The sequence below is a fragment of the Petaurus breviceps genome, unplaced genomic scaffold, assembly GCF_028583685.1.
Source record: "Petaurus breviceps papuanus isolate PSGF00001 unplaced genomic scaffold, PetGlider_PUasm1.0 90881, whole genome shotgun sequence".
In the NCBI taxonomy this organism is placed as follows: domain Eukaryota; kingdom Metazoa; phylum Chordata; class Mammalia; order Diprotodontia; family Petauridae; genus Petaurus; species Petaurus breviceps.
The window spans coordinates 14,908,371-14,926,426 of NW_027187369.1; the positions used below are offsets into that span (position 1 = coordinate 14,908,371).

Here is an 18,056-nt window from a genome sequence, read left to right on the forward strand (position 1 = left end):
TCTCTCTCCTTTTTTAAATGCTTTATTAACTTCTGATTTACATCATTCATTTCCACCAGATTTTGAGTTACAAATTTTCTCCCCATTTTTCCCCTATCCACCGCTCCAAAACAGCAGTCCCACAGGATGTCCCCTCCTCCAATCTGCTCTCTCCCATATCTTCTCCCATACCCCCTTCGACTTTTCCAGTAGGGCATGGTGGATGTCTTGCCCCAGTACCTGTATAACTTATTTCCCAATTACATGTAAAATAGTATTAATAATAGTGTGTGTGTATATATATGTGTGTGTATATATATATATATATATATATATTAAACATTTGTTTATAAAACTTTGAATTCCAGATTCATTCCCTTCCTCCCTTGTAACCCACCCTTACTGGGAAGATAAGCAATTCAGTATAGGTTGTACATGTGTAGCTAATGCAAAACATTACCATAGTAGATATGTTGTAAAAGACTGACAATATTTCTCTCCCTCCTATCCCACCTCCAACTTGTTCTATTCTTTACTTTGATCCCATCCCTTTTCAAAAGTGGGTGCTTCCAACTACCCTTCTCCCCAACCTGCCCTCCCTTCCATCATCCCCCTCTCATCCCCTTCCCCTCTACTCTCTTGTAGGGTGAGATACCCTATTTAGTGTGTATGCCATTCCCTCCCCAAGCCAAATTCAATGAGAATAAATTGACCCAATCCCTTTTGCCTTCCTATTCTTCCCCTCCATTGTAACCATTTTCCCTTGCCTCTTCTATATGAGATAGTTTACCCCATTCTGTTTCTCCCCATCTCCTCTCATTATATTCCTCTCTCACCTTTTGGTTGCACCTTTTAAGTATCATCCCTTCCTATTAGATTGGTCCTGTGCCCTCTATCTATGTATACCTGTAAACATATATACACACATTCACATATGTATTCATATGCCCATATACCCTCTGATATAGACATATATATATATTCCCTTCAACTATTTTAATACTAAGAAAAGTTTCATCAGTTACAATTATCGATTTTCCATGAAGGAATGTAAATAGTTCAACTTTGCTAAGTTCCTTATGATTTCTTTTCCCTCTTTACCTTCTCTTGCTTCTTGTATCTGAATGTCAAATTTTCTATTCAACTCTGCTTTTTTCATCAAGAATGCTTGAAAGTTCTCTATTCCACTGAAAGACCATATTTTCCCCTGAAACATGATACCCTTTGCATTGGCCATAGCCCATGCCTGGAATATGTTTCTCTCGTTCAACCCCTTAAAATTCTTCATTTTTCAAGATTCAGCTGAAAAGCCATTTTCTATATGAGACCTTCCTGATCCCTACAGCTACTAATGCCTCTCCCCAGCAAATTACCTTGTATCTATTTTGTGGGTTGTACACATCTATACCTATACACATATATGAGTGTTATTGTTGTTTAGTCATTTTTCAGTCATGTTCAACTTTTCATAACCCCATTTGGGGTTTTCTTGGCAGAGATCCTGGAGTGGTTTGCCATTTCCTTCTTCAGCTCATTTTATAGATGAGGAAACTGAGGCAAACAGGGTAAAGTGACTTACCCAGAAACACAGTTAATAAGGGTCTGAGGCCAGATTTAAACTCATGAAGATGACTTCAGGCCTAGCACTCTATCCACTGTGCCACATATGTATATATAGAGAGATGATACACACACACTCCCACACAAACACACATGTCTCCCCGGCTAGACTACAAGATCCTTAAGGGCAAGGATTGTTTTCATTTTGTATTCCCAGCACATAGGGCAGGGCCTGGCACATAGTAGGTGCTTCATAAGTGCTGGCCACTTGATCTATATGAGAAGGGGCGGGGCAGACATAGTGGCCAATCCTCCAGAGGAGGTCAGAAAACATTGTCGATTTCAAAGTGCTATTAAACAAATTAAAGTCATATCTTATTTGTGCTGTTTGTGTTGGCACCCTCTATTCACTCTTCCATCTCTTCAGGTGCATTGGCCTTTATCAGCAAACTCTTCTGCTTGACTTGGAGGCAGGGGAACATGGGATATATCTCAGTGTCCTTGAGAAACAGCTCAGTTGGCCCAGCCTTAATCGGTGAGCAAATACAGCCCTGAATCAATGTGGATTAGGTATGGGACCCCAGAATGTCCTGCCCTCCCCCAGCATGGCTGCTACTGAAGGAGCCCTGGATCTGGTCACTATAGTCCAGAGAGCTCAGCATCCCTTGAAGCTGTTACCCCCACTAAGGAGACCATTGATCCACTAAAGCACCTAATCACTCATTGACTCTCACAGGATTCCCGATTTAGAAGTTGAAAGAAGATATCTTAAAAGTCTTCTAATCCAATACCCACATCTGACAGAGAAAGAAATTGAAGCCCAGAGTTGAAATGATTTGACCAAGGTCACACAGGTAGAGTCAAAGTGGGATCTGAACCCAGGTCCTCAGAGTCCAAATTTATACTTTGTCATAGTCATTTAAAGTTAGAAGGAACTTTCTAAGGTCATATGTTTAGATTGTAAAGAAAGTTGTAGGGATGGGAAGCAGGGGAACTGAGGTTTTCATCGCATTGCCCCATCAGAGTGATATTGACCAGCTGTTTGACTTTCCCTGAGCCTTAGTCTCCTCATCTGTCAGATGGGGTTAGTCATCTCTGGAAGGCTTTGGATATAACAGACTAGCACATTTGGCTGGGAGTCCAGAAACCTGGCTCTGCCACTGACTAGCTGTGTGATATTGAGCAAGTCTTTTGCTGTTTCTAGCCTTCGCTCCCCCTTAAGTAAAGGGAGGTGGTTGGATAAACTAACATGTGGGCAACCTAACTCACCTCACAAGAGAGTGATGAGATGGAGGCAGATAATGGATAGGAAAGCACTCGATAAAGTACTTGATTTTTTTCACTTACTCTATTCTTTCTTGTGTTTTTTTTTCCTTTTGATGTGTTTCTTCTTCCACAACTGTGACGAATATGGAAATGTTTTACATGACAGCAGATGTATAAACTATACCAAACTGTTTACCATTTTCAGAAGAGGGGAGTGGAGGGGAGAGAGGTAGGGAGAAAAATTCAGAACTCAAAGTCTTGTAAAAATGAATGCTAAACATTTTCTTATATGTCATTAGGGAAAAAAATAAAATACTGTTTAAAGAAAAAAAAGGACTTGACACAGGAAATCATGTCAAATGTGAGAGCCTTTACAAGAAGAGGAAGTGAGCCCAAAGAAAGAGCCACTAAAGGTGAAATCACAGACACTGCAATGTGGCTTCCGGATCATTTCTCTGGCCCAATGATTAGCAAGAAGCTGGCTTCAGGCTGTGGGAGGGTTCGGAGGGGAAGCCTGTAAGAACACAGAGGCTCATAATCCATGATGCTTCCTCCTCAGCTCTACAACCCCCACATTCCCTTGGTGTTCCCCAGAGTAGCAGCAAAGTTGGTGAGTCCAAGATGTCCACTGGTCATCCTTCCCCCTCCACCCTAACAGGCTAGAGGCCAAATCCCAGGGTCCAGCAGTTTTAACTATTTACCAGAAGCAAATACATCTTCATCTGCACTTTGGAACCATCTTTCAGCTTCCCTTCTTGCACAATCAACAAGCAGAAGTTGTGTACTCCTGTCTGAACATGACTGACTTACCGCTTCTCCTGATCATTTGCTGTTTGGGATTTCTTTTTGGTGCTGAAGGCACAGGTTAGTGTCTTGTTTGATTTCTTTTGGCCACAGATATCAATGAACAGCTAGGGGTCCTTCCTGCTATTTGGTCAGGATGCCCGAGTCAGCCAATGTGAGGTCACACATGGCTTGGTAGTTTCTAACTTCTCTTGACAGGGTTCTGGTATTCATTCCTTTATATCAAATCTGATCATCCAGAAAATTCCATGATTCTCTTAGATGCTACAAGTTTCATAAATTGCTTAAGCTAGAGTAGATCTTAAAATTATCTAACCAAATTATCTTAAGTGACAGAGCTAGAAACAGAGGCCCAGGGAGTGGAAGGTCAGACTATTGGATTAGAAGTCAGAATTCTTGGGGTCAAGTCCTAGCTTTGTCACTGCCTTCTTATATGGCCTTAGGTAACTTCCATTCCCTCTCTGAGCCTCGGTTTCTACCTTTGTCGAATAAGGGGGTTAGACTAATTGATTGCTAAGGCTCCTTCCAGGTCAAATATTCCAGCATTCTGAGATTAGCCTTACGACTCCAGACTTTAGGTCCAATATTCTTTCCACTTGGCCCATGCAGACTCTCTCCTTTGGTTAGGCTTGGGCCTTGGAAACGAGATGCCTTTTACCTTCAATAATTCAATTCAGTAAACAAGTACTAATCACCTGCTGTGTTAGGCACTGTGCTAGGCACTAGCTAGGGATACAAAAAGAGGCAAAAGACAGCCCCTGCCTTCAAGGAGCTTACAATAAAATGGATTACCTATCATCTGGTATAGAATAGAAAGGGGTTTTGTTGTTCGGTCGTTTTGCAGTGTGTCTGGCTTTTCATGACCCCATTTGGGTTCATTTTGGGGGTTTGTTTGTTTTTTGGCGAAGATAGTGAAGTAGTTTGCCACTTCCTTCTCTAATCCTTGCCCCATCCCCTACTATGGATTTATTTTACTTTACTTATCTGAATACAATCTGTTTTCCCCCATTAGACTATAAGTTTCCTGAGGGCAGAAACCATTGTGTTTTTTGTCTTTGTATCCCCAGTGCCTGGCATAGCACCTGGTACATTGTAGATCGTTTGGAAAATGCATGCTGAATCGAAATGAAAATTATTAATGAGGAAACCAAGGGTTAGAGGTAGAAAGATTTGCTTACGGTAAGAGTCAGAAGCAGGATTAGAACCCAGTTCTTGCTGACTACAAGTCCTGCAAGCTATCTAGCACTAGGCCATGGTATTTCTCCTACACTGTCCTTTCCAAACAGCCAAGTGAAGCCAGAGACATCATGCCAATTCACTGTCTACGGTTTCCAGACAAACCTCTCCACCTTTCAAAGTTATCCAAGATACTTGAAAGGTGAACAGCTCCGCAAGGTCTAATTGCCTGCTACTATTTTAAGGATCTATGTTTTTCATTTGAAGTTTGCAGGTTGCAGTGTGGCCATTTAACTTTTCATTAGAACACTGGGATTTATCAGCAAACCCTATTGCTACTGTCACAGCTAGAAAGGAAGGGCTTTTATGTGTCTCTAAGCTCTTGGAGTTGATATTTTCAGACTCTTTGTACTCAATAGAGATCTCTAGGGGAGGGAAGCAAAACTGAGAACTTGCTTAGGAGTTGGAGCATATTTTCACCAGGATATTGACAAGCTAGAGTATGTCCAGGGGAGGTTGATCGAGGCCATAAGGAGAGAATAGAGGCCATATTATTCAACGTGGAAAGGGTTAGCAGCTTGGAGTTGCATGCACCCCAAAACTGTGTGCAACAGAGATCCTTACCCAAATAATACTCAGAGATTTCTCAAGATAAGAAGCAGAAAATAATGGTTTATTTGTGATCTCGAGAAAGGTCCACCCTCCTGATAAATGGTCAGAGAGGAGAAGCAATTTACAAAAGAAAATGATTAAGTTATAAAACCCTAATGTGAAATTCTCCCCCACCCCCCTCCTGACCCTTTTCTTCCATTGGCTGGAAGTCAGGTGCACAATCGAAGGTCGGCAATCTACCTCAAGTACCAGAACAAGGAAACAATAGATCACCCAATATACATTTGAGAAAGCACTTCTGTCCTTATTTGGCATATCTTGTGCTGAGTTGGCACTGAGGAGAGGGGTGACTCCCTACCGCTCTGAGTTTTGAGTCCATGTAAATCATGTGATGTCCGGTGAAGGGGAACTTGGGCCTGTTTCCCACAAAAAGCCTTACTAGATTTTAGAGTACAGTCTGAGAAGCCTTCACTTCTCTCACTCAGAGTCCATTTCATTCAAAAAGCAATTATTAAACAACTATTTCATTTCAGCAACTTAATACTAGAGGGAACTTTATGGGTCATCTGGTTCAAACCCCTCATTTTATAGATGTGGAAACTGAGGCCTAGAGAGGGGAAGTGACTTGAATAACATTACTACCACACATAGAAGGTAAGGGAGCCAGGAATCTAGCCCAGGTTTTCTGATTCTAATCCATCACTCTTTTCCACCAGCCACTAGAGATAAAAAGACAAGATGAAAACCAGTCCCTGCCTTCAAGAGGCTTATATACTACCAAGGGATACTACCTAGTTACATATTAGTAAGTTCAGGATAGTTTGAGAAGAGAAAGAGTACTAACAACAGTGGGAATCAGGGAAGGCTTCCTGTAGGAGGAGGAAGCTGAGTGGAGGACTGAAGGAAGCTACAGATCTTAAGAAGTGGAGATGAGGAGTGAATGCCTTCCAGGCTTCAGGGCTTGTCAATGCCAAGACATGAAGGTTGGGGATAATAGACTTACCTAATGAGTGCTCATTTTTCATCCTCTTATTTTTATATGGGGTTTAGTTTGGAGGTGGAGATTAAAATGCCAACTTAGTGAAAGTTAGCAAGTGAGGCTGGAACAGAGAATTCAAGAAAGGGAGAAATGGGAAATCTGAAACAATAGGCTGGACTCTCCATGGAAGGCTTTACATATTGGGCTGAGGAATTTGTATTTTACCCTAGAGACAGGAGGGAGCCACCAAAGATGTTTGATCAGGGGAGCAGCATATTCAGATTTGTGGCATATAAAGATGATTTTAGTAGCTATACGGAGGATGGATTGGCAAAAAGAAGGGATGAAAATGGAAGCCCAGATAGAAGGCTATTGCATTATTCTGGAGCAAAAGTGAAGAGAACCAAATCTAAGCTGGATAGAAGAGGATGAATGAGAAAGATGTTGTGAAGGGAGAACTGAGAAGACTTTGCAACTAATTGGAAATGGATAGGAGAGAGTCAAGGCTTGAGGATGATTACTGAGAGGACTGTGGTACCCTCAAGATAAATGGTGATGTTTGGAGAAGGGGCAGGTTTAAAGGGAGAAATGATGAGTTACATTTTAGTAGGGCTGAGTGTGGGATGCCCATAGGTGAAAATGTCTAGCAGTCAGCTGGTGATGACAGATAAGTGATGAGGAGAGAAATTAGGGCTGGATATGGAACTTTGGAAGTCACTTTCAGTAGAAAAGATTACTGAGCTAATGGGAGATAATGGGGGCGGAGGGTAGAGGAGAAAAAGAGGAGGAGGAGGAAGAAGAAGAAAGAAGAATAAGGAGAAGGAAGAAGAAGAGGAGGAGGAGAAAAAGATGAAGAAGAAGAAGAAGGAGAAGAAGAAGGAGGAGGAGAAGAAGAAGGAGGAGGAGGAGGAAAAGAAGAAGAAGGAGAAGAAGAAATGATGAAGGTGGAGGGAACCCAGCACACAGTCTTGGGGACAAGGACAATGGGAGATGGGATGTGGTTGATAATCTAGAAAGGGAGGTTCAGAAGGAATGGACAGACAAATAGGAGAAGAACCAGAAGAGGAAAATGGTGTCATAAAATCTAAGGGACAACAGGAAGACTGAAGTGGCCAACAGTATAAAAAGTTGTAGAGAGGTCAAGAATAGGAGAGCTGAGGAAAGGGCATCATATTTAGTAGGCAATCTTAGAGGCAAAGTTTCACTTAAATGGTGATTTCCAGGGATTAACAAAATGAGTAGGGAGGAAGAAGAGACAACGGGAATCAGTAAAACTGGGAGTGTTTAGTCTGGAGAAAAATAAACTAAGAGTCATGGTTGTTTAGTCATTTTTCAGTGGTGTCTGATTCTTTGTGATCCCATGTGAGGTTTTCTTGGCAAAGATCCTGGAGGGGTTTGCCATTTCCTCCTCCAGCTCATTTTACAGATGAAGAAACTGGGGCAAATAGGGTACAGTGACTTGCTCAAGGTGACACAGCTAGTAACTGTCTGAGGCCAGATTTGAACTCAGGGCTTCCTGACTCCAGGCCTGGTGCTCTATCCACTGTGGGGATACCTTGCTGCCCCAAGAATCATGATAATTGTAATCAAAGAGCTGGGGACTGTCTTACAATTATATTTCTTAATGAAGGGATTATTACCCTAGAGGCAGAAGTAGGGGAAAGGGGTGGAAATTCTAGGGAAGTGGATTTTGGTCCAGTATATCAATGAAATACCTTAGAGAGTTGTTAAAAATGGAACGAATATTCTTGAGATAGGACAGTTGGGTGGCACAGTGAATAGAGCGCCAGGTCTGGAATCAGGAAGAATTGACTTTGAGAATTCAGATCCAGCCTCAGATACTTCCTAGCTGTGTGACCCTGGGCAAGTCACTTTACCCTGCTGGCCTCAGTTTTCTCATCTGTAAAATGAGCAGAAGAAGGAAAATGGCAAAGCATTTCAGTATCTTTGCTAAGAAAACCCCAAAGGGGGTCACAAAGAGTGAAACACAACAAAAAGATTGTGAGTTAGAGAGTTCCCTGTCACTGGAGGGCTTTAAGAATGGACCAGTTGCTGAGGATTTTGTCGATGCAATTCATACTCAAGGTGGTACTTAAGATTAGGTGATCTTTGAAATACCTGCCAACTATAGCATTATATTATTCTATGATACCTTCCTTTCTATGAATGATTGATTAAACCCATATTTCTGTGGATGTTAGATTTAAATACTGCCGAATCAAATTGGAGTGTTGAAATCAATAGAGTATAAGCCTAATTACCACAATCAGCAGTCAGTATCCCACAACCCCTGACATTGGCCTACCCAAAAGAATAGGAATGGATGCTGGTGATGTCAATGATGAAGCTGTTGCTGTGATTATTATACACAGTTTTTATTACCCAGCCCTTTGGTGGATTTTGTGCCTAAGACCTCAAATATCTTGTATCCCAATGTACAACAATACCATCTTTTCCCCAGAGAGGCATACAGCAAGCATATAGAAACACCAACAGAGATTGTCCAGGAAAGCCACTCAGGGAATGAAACTAGAGAGCTTCCGTGCCTGCCCCAATGAGGCATCATCTGGCACTCACATTCTCCTACATTCCCCACAGTGGAACAAGTCAGACTAAAATGAGGCCAGAGGCATAGGCTCTCCCTGCTTTCATTTCCCTACAAGCAGCCTTGGATGGGAGAGATACTGGTACCCTCCTTTGGGCTATTATAAGAGGCAACTTCCTTCCTCCTCCACAGATCAACTGCCCCACTTCTTGATTGTGGCAACAGTTAGAGTTCATATAAGGAATCCCCAAAATGCCTTGGAAAGTCCACCTGCTGGGCCTCTAGCCTTTTAAGGTGTTTTATTCTTTGTGAAGAACTAGGGCCTCACCTCCAGGCATCTTTTAGATTTCAAAATATTAATTACATGTATTTTAAATTACCTATATCCTCCCTGGATACTTCACTGGGATGTGTTGGGGGAGCTGAACTGGCTTCTCAAAGCAGAGAATAAGCAGAGAATGCTTGGGTGTGCCAACCTGAAAATGCTTCTAGTATGATCTCAGGGATACCAGTGAACCATATGTCTTTCATCTGGAGAGCAAGTCAATTCCATAAGCATTCATTAAGCACCTACTATGTACCAGGCACCTTGCAATGTACTAAAGGACAAAGAGAAAAAGAAAACAATCTCTGTCCTCAGGAAGCTTACATTCTCCTAGGGAGAAATCAAGACATTCACACATAAGCTATTACATAATAATGTGAAATAAAACAAAGTGATTGTGGGAGAAAAGATTACAAGAGGTAGAAATGAGAAGGGAGATCACTCCAGGCAAAGATATAGCCTGTGCAAAGGCAGGGAGGAGGGAGATGGGACGTAGTTGATGAGGAACAAGTAATCCAACTTGGCTAGATCAAACATCATGTGAACAGGAATAAGATTCTGGAGTAAGGTTTTGGAAAGATGGGTTGGAGCCAGACTATGAAAGGTTTTAAATGTTAATCAGGGGAATTTTTATTTTATCCTAGCAGCAATAGGGAGCTACTGATATTTGCTGAGTGTGGAAGTGGCATGGTCAGACTTGTGTTAATGAAATATCAGTTGGGTAACTGCATGAAGGATGAATTGGGAAGAAGCCTGATTTACTCTCACTGAGGCCCATCCCCAGAGGATTGATCAGTAGATCATGAATGGTTTCTGCCCCATCAGCTCATGCATTCCATTTACTAAGAGGATCACAGTCGGAGTGTGCAGCAATAGCACAATGTCTCAACATCTGTCCAAGTCTCAGAGGTTACTTAACTAAGACTAAAGGGATCTCAAACCTTCAAAGTCATCAAAATATTGATAGTTCCTGAAACCTGGAGGCATTGGCAGGGGTGACATGGGGCTGATCTGCAGCTAAAACTCCACGGAGCACCTGTCATTTCAGGACTGTGTGGCCAAACCATTTGGGCTACTGCTTTCTGAAAGGACAAAGTGGTCTTCTGAAATCCCAGGTCTGACCATGTTGCCCCCCCCCAAAACTCCAGTGGTTCCCTATCACCTCTAGGATCAAATGTAAAAAAATCTCTTTGGCATTCAAAGCCCTTTGGAACCTGGCCCTCCCCCTTAACTTTCTAGTTTTCTGACACCTTCTATCCCTCATATACACTTCTTTCTGTGACATTGGCCTCCTTGCTGATGCTTAAACAATACACTCCATCTTTAGATGTCGGATTTTCACTGGATAGGTCTGGAATGTTCTCTCTCCTCATCTCTGTCTCTGGACTTCCTTCAAGTCTCAGCTAAAATCCCACTTTCTATAAGAAATCTTTCCCAATCCCCCTTAATTCTAATGTCTTCCCTCTGTTGAGTATTTCCTATTTATCTTGTATATAGCCTGAATGTGTGTAGACAGTTGTTTGTGCATTGTCTCCCCTGTTAGGTCATAAGGTCCTTGAAGGAAAGTATCATCCTTTGCCTTTCTTTGTATGCTCAATGTTGGCACAGTGACTGACTGCAAAAAAAAAATAATAAATTTCCAAAAATATGTCTATAAGCTTCCCATGGGAAGGCCTTCATCCTGGGATCTGGTGGCAAATTACCTTGGGGCTCATCTGGACTGAAAATAAAGTCATTCTTTGGACCTGTCTTTTTTGACCTTATGCCTATAGTATGTTTATTGACTTCACTTTCAGTTTTTCTTGACCACGAAAATGCCTCCAAAATTCTTAGTCGACCAAAGAGGTATAATTCAGGTAAACTGGAAGAATTTGTTCGAGGAAACCTTGAAAGAGAGTGCAGAGAAGAAAAATGTAGTTTTGAAGAGGCCCGAGAAGTTTTTGAAAACACAGAAAAGACAGTAAGTATTTCCCCACTAGCATCCTATTCCCATTCTTCGTTATGGTGTATAGTTGTTCCAAGGTTCTAAAAGGCTCTGCCAGTAGAATTCGAGCCCTGGCGGGTCCCTGCAAAGTACAAAGGCTTCAGAAGAAGCAGGTATGGAGAGAGAAAAAGACTCTGTGCTGTATGGTTGACCCACAAATGAAAGATTGGAGAGGAAACGTAGGATCACAACGACTCACAAAAACAACTTAAGGGAATGGGTTCTAATCTCTGTTGGAGAAAGGAGTGCCCCTGTTAATGAAAACACAAATCTGTACAAGTGAAGGGTAAGAGAACAGTTTAATAGTCACATACCTGGGCAATGTCAATGATAGAATATGATGGATTTTGAATGTGGTTGACTTCTTAGGATATAAGACAGATGATTATATTTTAAACAATTTTTTAAGTTATCATTCATGATTTTAAAGAGCAGACAGTGAAATCTACTTCACTAGGGGTATGCTGGTAAATATTTAACAACCAGATCTCTGAAAAAAAAATGTATGCTCAGAACACTTTTACATTTAATCTCATTAGAAACATTTTCTCCATCATTTTCTTAAGCCTAAAATAAAATCAACAAATCAAGCCCTGATTTGTAGTGTTTGATGATTTCCAGGGTGTAAATTTAAGAATCTGTTCTCCAGATCTGGTATAATCTGGCTCCAGTTTATCTTCCTCTCCTCCAATTCTGAGGTTAGAATTGCATATATTATCAGACATGGTCACTGTTATCAGCAATCATTTTGCTTAGATGATTTTCTTTATTACAAGGGAGGGATCCATTCCATTTAAGGAATATATCAGAAATGAAAACAATTTCCAAACCAGAGGCATCAATAAAAGTTGTTTTAAATATATGAAGAGATAAGCAGCATCACCATTCATTTTCTTCTCTTGCTTTCTTTTTTCTTCATAGACTGAATTTTGGAAGCAGTATGTGGGTAAGTATCAATTTCATCTGACTGTAAACAAATGTGACATATATAAATGGTTCCCGTAAAAAGGGTTGTTGAACCATCAGCCTCATTCATGCTATGACCCAGGTTTCAATGGTGAGGCCCTGCTGGGAGATCTTACTTCTGTTGGAGGTCTTCTGAGAACTGAGACAGGGCTAGCTCATTTGCTCTTGGTCAGGAGTGCATATATCATTACTCCCTTTTACAGATGAGGAAGCTGAACTCAGAGAGGTGGGGTCACACAGCTAGAGGGCAAGGAAGCTAGATATCACACCAAGCACTTTGAAGTTCTATGCTTTTTGTTTTTTTTGCTTTTTGGAGGGCAACTGGGGTTAAGTGACTTGCCCAAAGTTACACGGCTAGAAAGTGTGTCAAGCGTCTGGGGCCGAGTTTAAACTCAGGTCCTCCTGACTCCAGGGCCAGTGCTCTATTTGCTGCACCACCTAGCCGCCCCAAGGTCCATGCTTTTTTAACTCCAACCTTGCCACCTCCTCTCATGGGCACCTGGTTGAAGAGAAGGGAACAAGGGAGGAGATGGACATCACAAGCTATATGTTATAATCCCTTGTCCCATTTGCCAGCACTACAATCAATCAATAAGCTTTTATTAAATGCTTACTATGTGGGCAGCTAGATGCCTCAGTAAAGAGTGCTGGTCCTGGAGTCAGGAAGACCTGAGTTCCAATCTGGCCTCAGATACTTATTAGCTGTGTGACCCTGGGCAAGTCATTTCACCCTGTTTGCCTAAGTTTACTCAACTGTAAAATGAGCTGGAGAAGGAAATGGCAAACCACTCCAAGATCTTTGGCAAGAAAACCCCAGATGGGGTCACAAAGTGTTGGACAGGACTGAAAAAGGACTAACTATGGCCAGTCCATGTGCTAAGCCCTGAGCATACAAAGAAATGCTAAAGGCAGTCCCCAACCTCCAGTAACTCAAGATCAAAGGATCAAATGATCTAAGGGGAGAAAGAATATGTAACCTATGTACAAAGAAACTAAAGATAAGATAAATAGAAAATACTGGAAAGGCACAAGAAGGTGGGACTTTTGCTGAGACTTAAAGGAAGCCAGGAGGCTGAATTGAAGAGGGAGAGCATTCCAGGGCCTGGGAGGCAGTCAGAGAAAATGCAGGAGAGGGGGAGGGGCTTGATTCTGAATGTTTGGAAGTTTTCATTGGAGAAGCAGGTCAGATGTCTTATAAACAGGCCCAGCAGCTAGCTGGAATCAAGAAAAGGGAGTTAGACCTAGGAGTCGCCAAGACTTGAGTTCAAAAGTTGCCTCTGATACTTATTAGTTGTATGACTTGAGCAAATCACTTAATCTGTCAATGGAGATAAAATATAGCACAAACCTTCCAGGCAAATGAAGTTGTATAGTTTAGGTCGTGCTTTCCATTTCAATAGCTATTATTACTATTGTCATTACTCCTATTTGGGTATGGTCTTTTACTCTTATTTGGGTATGGTCCTTTTCTTTGGCCCTCACTCAAAAGCAAAACCTCCAAGGCCCCCTCCTTAGGAACACACCTGGGAATTGTGGGACTTTGAGCTGGATACTTAAAGGCTCTATGCTTCAGTTTCCTTATCACTTCATGGAGCAGTAGAGTCACCAATAACAAGATGACAGGCCTGGGTTCTAGCTCCACTTCAGCTACCAGTGAATTAGCAGTATAATCTTACACTACCCTTGGCAGGCAGGGACCTTGAGTTCTGCCTCAGACACTTACCAGCTGTGTGATCTTGGGGAAGTCACTGAACCTTTTTTAGCCTCAGTTTGATCTTCTGTAAAATGGGACTAGAACTTAACACTAGTTGACATTTTCATAGTGTAGCTTGCCTAGTACACCTAAACACATTTCATTGGTACTTTACCACAACCCTGTGAGGTAGGCACTATAGGCATTATCTCCATCTGACTGATGAAGAAGCTGAGGATCAGAGAAGATAAAGTGACTTGTCCATGGTCACACAAGTACTAAGTGCCAGAGATTAAATTGAAACTCAGATGTAGTCACCTCCAAGATTAGCATTCTACTCACTACATGCCCTGCCCCCATCTTCCTCAGGAACAATCTCTCCCAAAGTTGTGCAGACCAATCAAAGGAGATAATGCATACAAAGGGCTTGGCAACTTGTGTTCAGATTCTTTCTTTCTCACATACAGATTCTATGACCAACCTATCAATGCCACCAGTAACTGCCTCAAAGACTTTAAGTGACAGTTTCTTATCTTCATTCCTGGAGGGATATTTCACACTAGGAGTTCCCTAAGCTAATGAAAACATAGGTTCAGTCCCTATTACAGAGGCAACATAGTATAGTGGATAGAGATGTACTCAGAGCCAGGAAGAACTGTATCCAACGACCACCTCTGAAATATACTGGCTACCGAATCTCTCAGTGCCCCCAGCCAATTGGCCAAGACTAAGTTTCAGGATAGGTTGGAAAGGGAGTTTCCTCCCTGGGAATTCCCTTAGTGTAAACACAAGTCTAGTCCCTCTTCCCCCATCCCCATGGGCAGCTCACTTTCCTTCTCTGTAAAATGAGGTGACTGGGCAAGCTGAGCTCCAAGGTCCCTTAGAGCTCTGCCCATCTCTGACTCTGACTATTTATCCAAACAGAGTTTTCCAATAAAGACCAAGTTGGCAGCTCTCAAGATGAATGTCTCACTTGGCATGAGCTACCAGCCTGTCTTCTTTGACCCCTCTTAACCTTTAGCCCCACCTAACCCCCCAGCAAACCCCAACAAGCCCCTAAGGACAGACTGGAGGCAAGATGACATGCCACTGGCTACCAGGCCCTGTTTCAGCCAACGAGTTGGCTGCATAGCTGGCCCGAGGCCCAGGAGCTTCACTGCAACATCCTCAATAATTCAGAGGAGTCAGCCCATAATGGAAAGTACTAGCAGAGTTTGTTTGGAAATAAGTGCCCAACATTGCCGAGAACATAAACCAGAGCTGCCACCTTTTGTTGTTGCCCTCATGCTACAGAAAGAAATTAGAGTATTTGGACAAACATGCTGGGAATGTGGTCACACAATTGGGGTGAGTAGTTTTCCTGCATTGGGTCCACAGAGATGGGGCAAGCATTTGTAGCAGGGAAGGCCACTTGGCAACAGCAATACAACCAGCATAGCATCGAGAGTCATGGGAAAAAAGATACAGGGTCAAAATGTAAAGTGTGGGTTAAGAGCACAGGGTAAAGGGGGGGAAGCAACATGAAGTAGGGTAGGAAAGGCAGGGTGGTGTCAGACTAGAGAAGTTCTTGAATGCCAAGCACAAGTTTAAACTTTCCTTAGCAGAAAATAGGGAGCCGTTGAAGATTTTTCAACAGAGTAACATGAACAAATCAATGCAAAAGAATAATTATTCTGGCAGTGATATAAAAGGGAGATTAAATGGAGAAGACCCTGGGCAAATCACTTCAACTGTCTATGCCTCAGGGGTCTCATAAGTAAAATGACAAGGTTAGACTGAATGGTGTCTGAAGTCCCTTCCTATGATCCCATGGGTGAAAAGTCATATCCCTGACGAAGTGGTTAGATGAGATGAATTCTCAGGTCCTTTCCAGCTCTAGATCTAAATCAGTTTCCTCATCTGTTAAATGAGAAGATTGGACAAGATGTCCTCTAAGGTTCTTTCCAGAAGTAAAACTATGATCTGTAAAAGAGTGACAATAGTACAGGCAGATCATGATGAGGGTATGTAATAGGGGGACAGCATTAGGAAGAGGGTATCTATAGCACCCAATAATTGACTATACAAAAATGATGGTGAAGGAAGACTCAAAGATAACCCAAGGTTTTGACCATGGGAGACTACACATATAGGGGTGCTAGACGCAAAAATAATACAGTCAGAATGAAGAGTGGATTTAGAAGGAAAGATAGTGAGCTTAGTTTGAGACATAAAGAGTTTGATATGTTGCTGAGACATCATGAAGAAGGCTGTAGGCATTTGGAAGTTTGGGTTTGGAGTGCAGAAGAAAGGGCAGGGCTACAGACCAGTTTGGAAATTCCCAACTAAGGGGTGGTAGGTAATACCATGGGAGCAGATGAGATTGCCAAAGTAGAGACTGTGGAAAGAAATGTGAACTGATGGTAAACCTTTGAGGATCATCTATTTTATGGAGTTGAGATAGAAAAAAAGAGCAAAGGAAGGCTACCAAAAAAATTAATTGGAGAAGCAAATGGAGAACCAGGAGGGTTAGATGGCTCAGAGACCAAGGGAAGAGAGAGTAGTTAATGAGAAGAATGGTTAACAATGCGAAATGCTGAAGAGAAATCAAGGAAGATGGAACCAAACAAAGACCACAAGATTTAACTATTAGATCATTAGTGACCATAAGGAGAGAAATAAGAATGATGGTGAAGGTAGCAGCCACTCTGTGATGATTTGATGAGTTGAGGGCAATGAGTATAGACATTTAGCAGTAAATAGGAAGAAAGAGATGGGACAGTAGCTGGATGAAATAGAAGGACCAGAGAAAGATTTTTATTTAGGACTACATGTTTATAGGTCAACAGGAAAGTGCCAGTGAAAAGGGAAAGATTTAATACATATAAAGGAGGGATTGGTGTTAGAGAAGTATCCTAGAGAAAGTAGAAGGGAATGAGATTGAGGGTATAAGTAAAGGGGTTAGCCTGACTAATATTGGGAATACATATTCTGCGACTGAAAGGAATGGGAGAAAGGGTAAGGATTCATAATTTTGAAGATTGGAAGAGTAGGTAGTTACCCCTAAACTGATGAATTGCTCTGCCCCTAGCCAGGGTGGTTCCTTGTTAGATAGACATATATAATCCAAAGACTTCCTAGACTAGTAGCAGATGTCAGAAATTGTGTTCCCCTAGCATAGTCTTCAAGGACTCAGGACTAAACACCTCCATGCTAGGATGAGGCATGAGAAGAGCACTTTAGTGGAAGAATATGAAAAAAGCTCTAGTAAACCATATTCCTTGCCATTTCCCTTCTTCTATCACCTTCATTTTTCCTTAAATTTCCCACTACCTACATCTCTATATTAAAGGCAAGACCCTAAGTCTTAAGTTACCTAGCTAATACTTGAAAGTCTAGGTAAAGGTACTGTATGTAAATGAAAGCAAGACAAGCAACATTGTATAAAAGAAGCAGTACTGGACTCAAACTCAGAACACTAGAGGGAAGTCTAGGTATGTATACATGTATATGGAAGATGAAGTCTTGATTTTCCATGGGCTCAAATACAAGTCCTTTCTGTGTCCTTTACAATGTAAATAAAGCCTTGTGAACCAGACAACTTGTAAGAAGAGCTGGTGGCTACCCTTGGGAAAGTGTTAGTTACTGAAGTATCCTGCCTCTAACATTGTACTCTCATCCTCAGGATATGTACAGTCTAAATCCAGTGCTTTTCTCACCCTAGGTTACCCTTAATTCCTCAAGGAATTCTCCTAGAAGCTCCAAAAATATTGAGATCATTAATGTCTAAGGACAACTAGCTTATATTACAAATCAGCAGTTCTATCTTGATGCTGAATACAGGTTCCTCTCCCCTCTGTACTTGGGAGTCTGAGGAGTAGAAGTGGTCCTGTGGGCAGCTTCTCTGCTAATTCAGTATGTTATTTTTTCCATCTCAAAGACGGTGATCAGTGTGAGTCCAATCCCTGCTTAAATGGAGGTGTGTGCAAGGATGAAATCAATGCCTATGAGTGCTGGTGCCCAAGAGGATATGAAGGAAAGAACTGTGAATTAGGTAAGTCAATACTGTCCAGAATTGATTCCTGTTGAAAAACTGCTTAACACACAAAATGGGCAAATACAACATTTTCATTCTCAGGACATTTAATTTTTTTTCACAACGTTTACTTTCTGCTTTCTAAAGCTTCA

At 41.8% G+C, this 18,056-nt stretch overlaps 1 protein-coding gene across 1 annotated transcript in view; it reads left to right on the plus strand.

Annotated features, from left to right (window-relative positions):
- The first annotated feature begins 3,331 nt into the window (after nucleotides 1-3,331).
- F9 (coagulation factor IX) overlaps nucleotides 3,332-18,056 on the plus strand; it is a 48,770-nt gene continuing 34,045 nt past the window's right edge. The window contains exons 1-4 of the mRNA XM_069074164.1: nucleotides 3,332-3,669; nucleotides 11,043-11,206; nucleotides 12,152-12,176; nucleotides 17,809-17,922. Of these exons, the coding sequence (XP_068930265.1) occupies nucleotides 3,603-3,669; nucleotides 11,043-11,206; nucleotides 12,152-12,176; nucleotides 17,809-17,922 (370 nt within the window). The 5' untranslated portion in view covers nucleotides 3,332-3,602. The remainder of the gene's footprint in view (nucleotides 3,670-11,042; nucleotides 11,207-12,151; nucleotides 12,177-17,808; nucleotides 17,923-18,056) is intronic.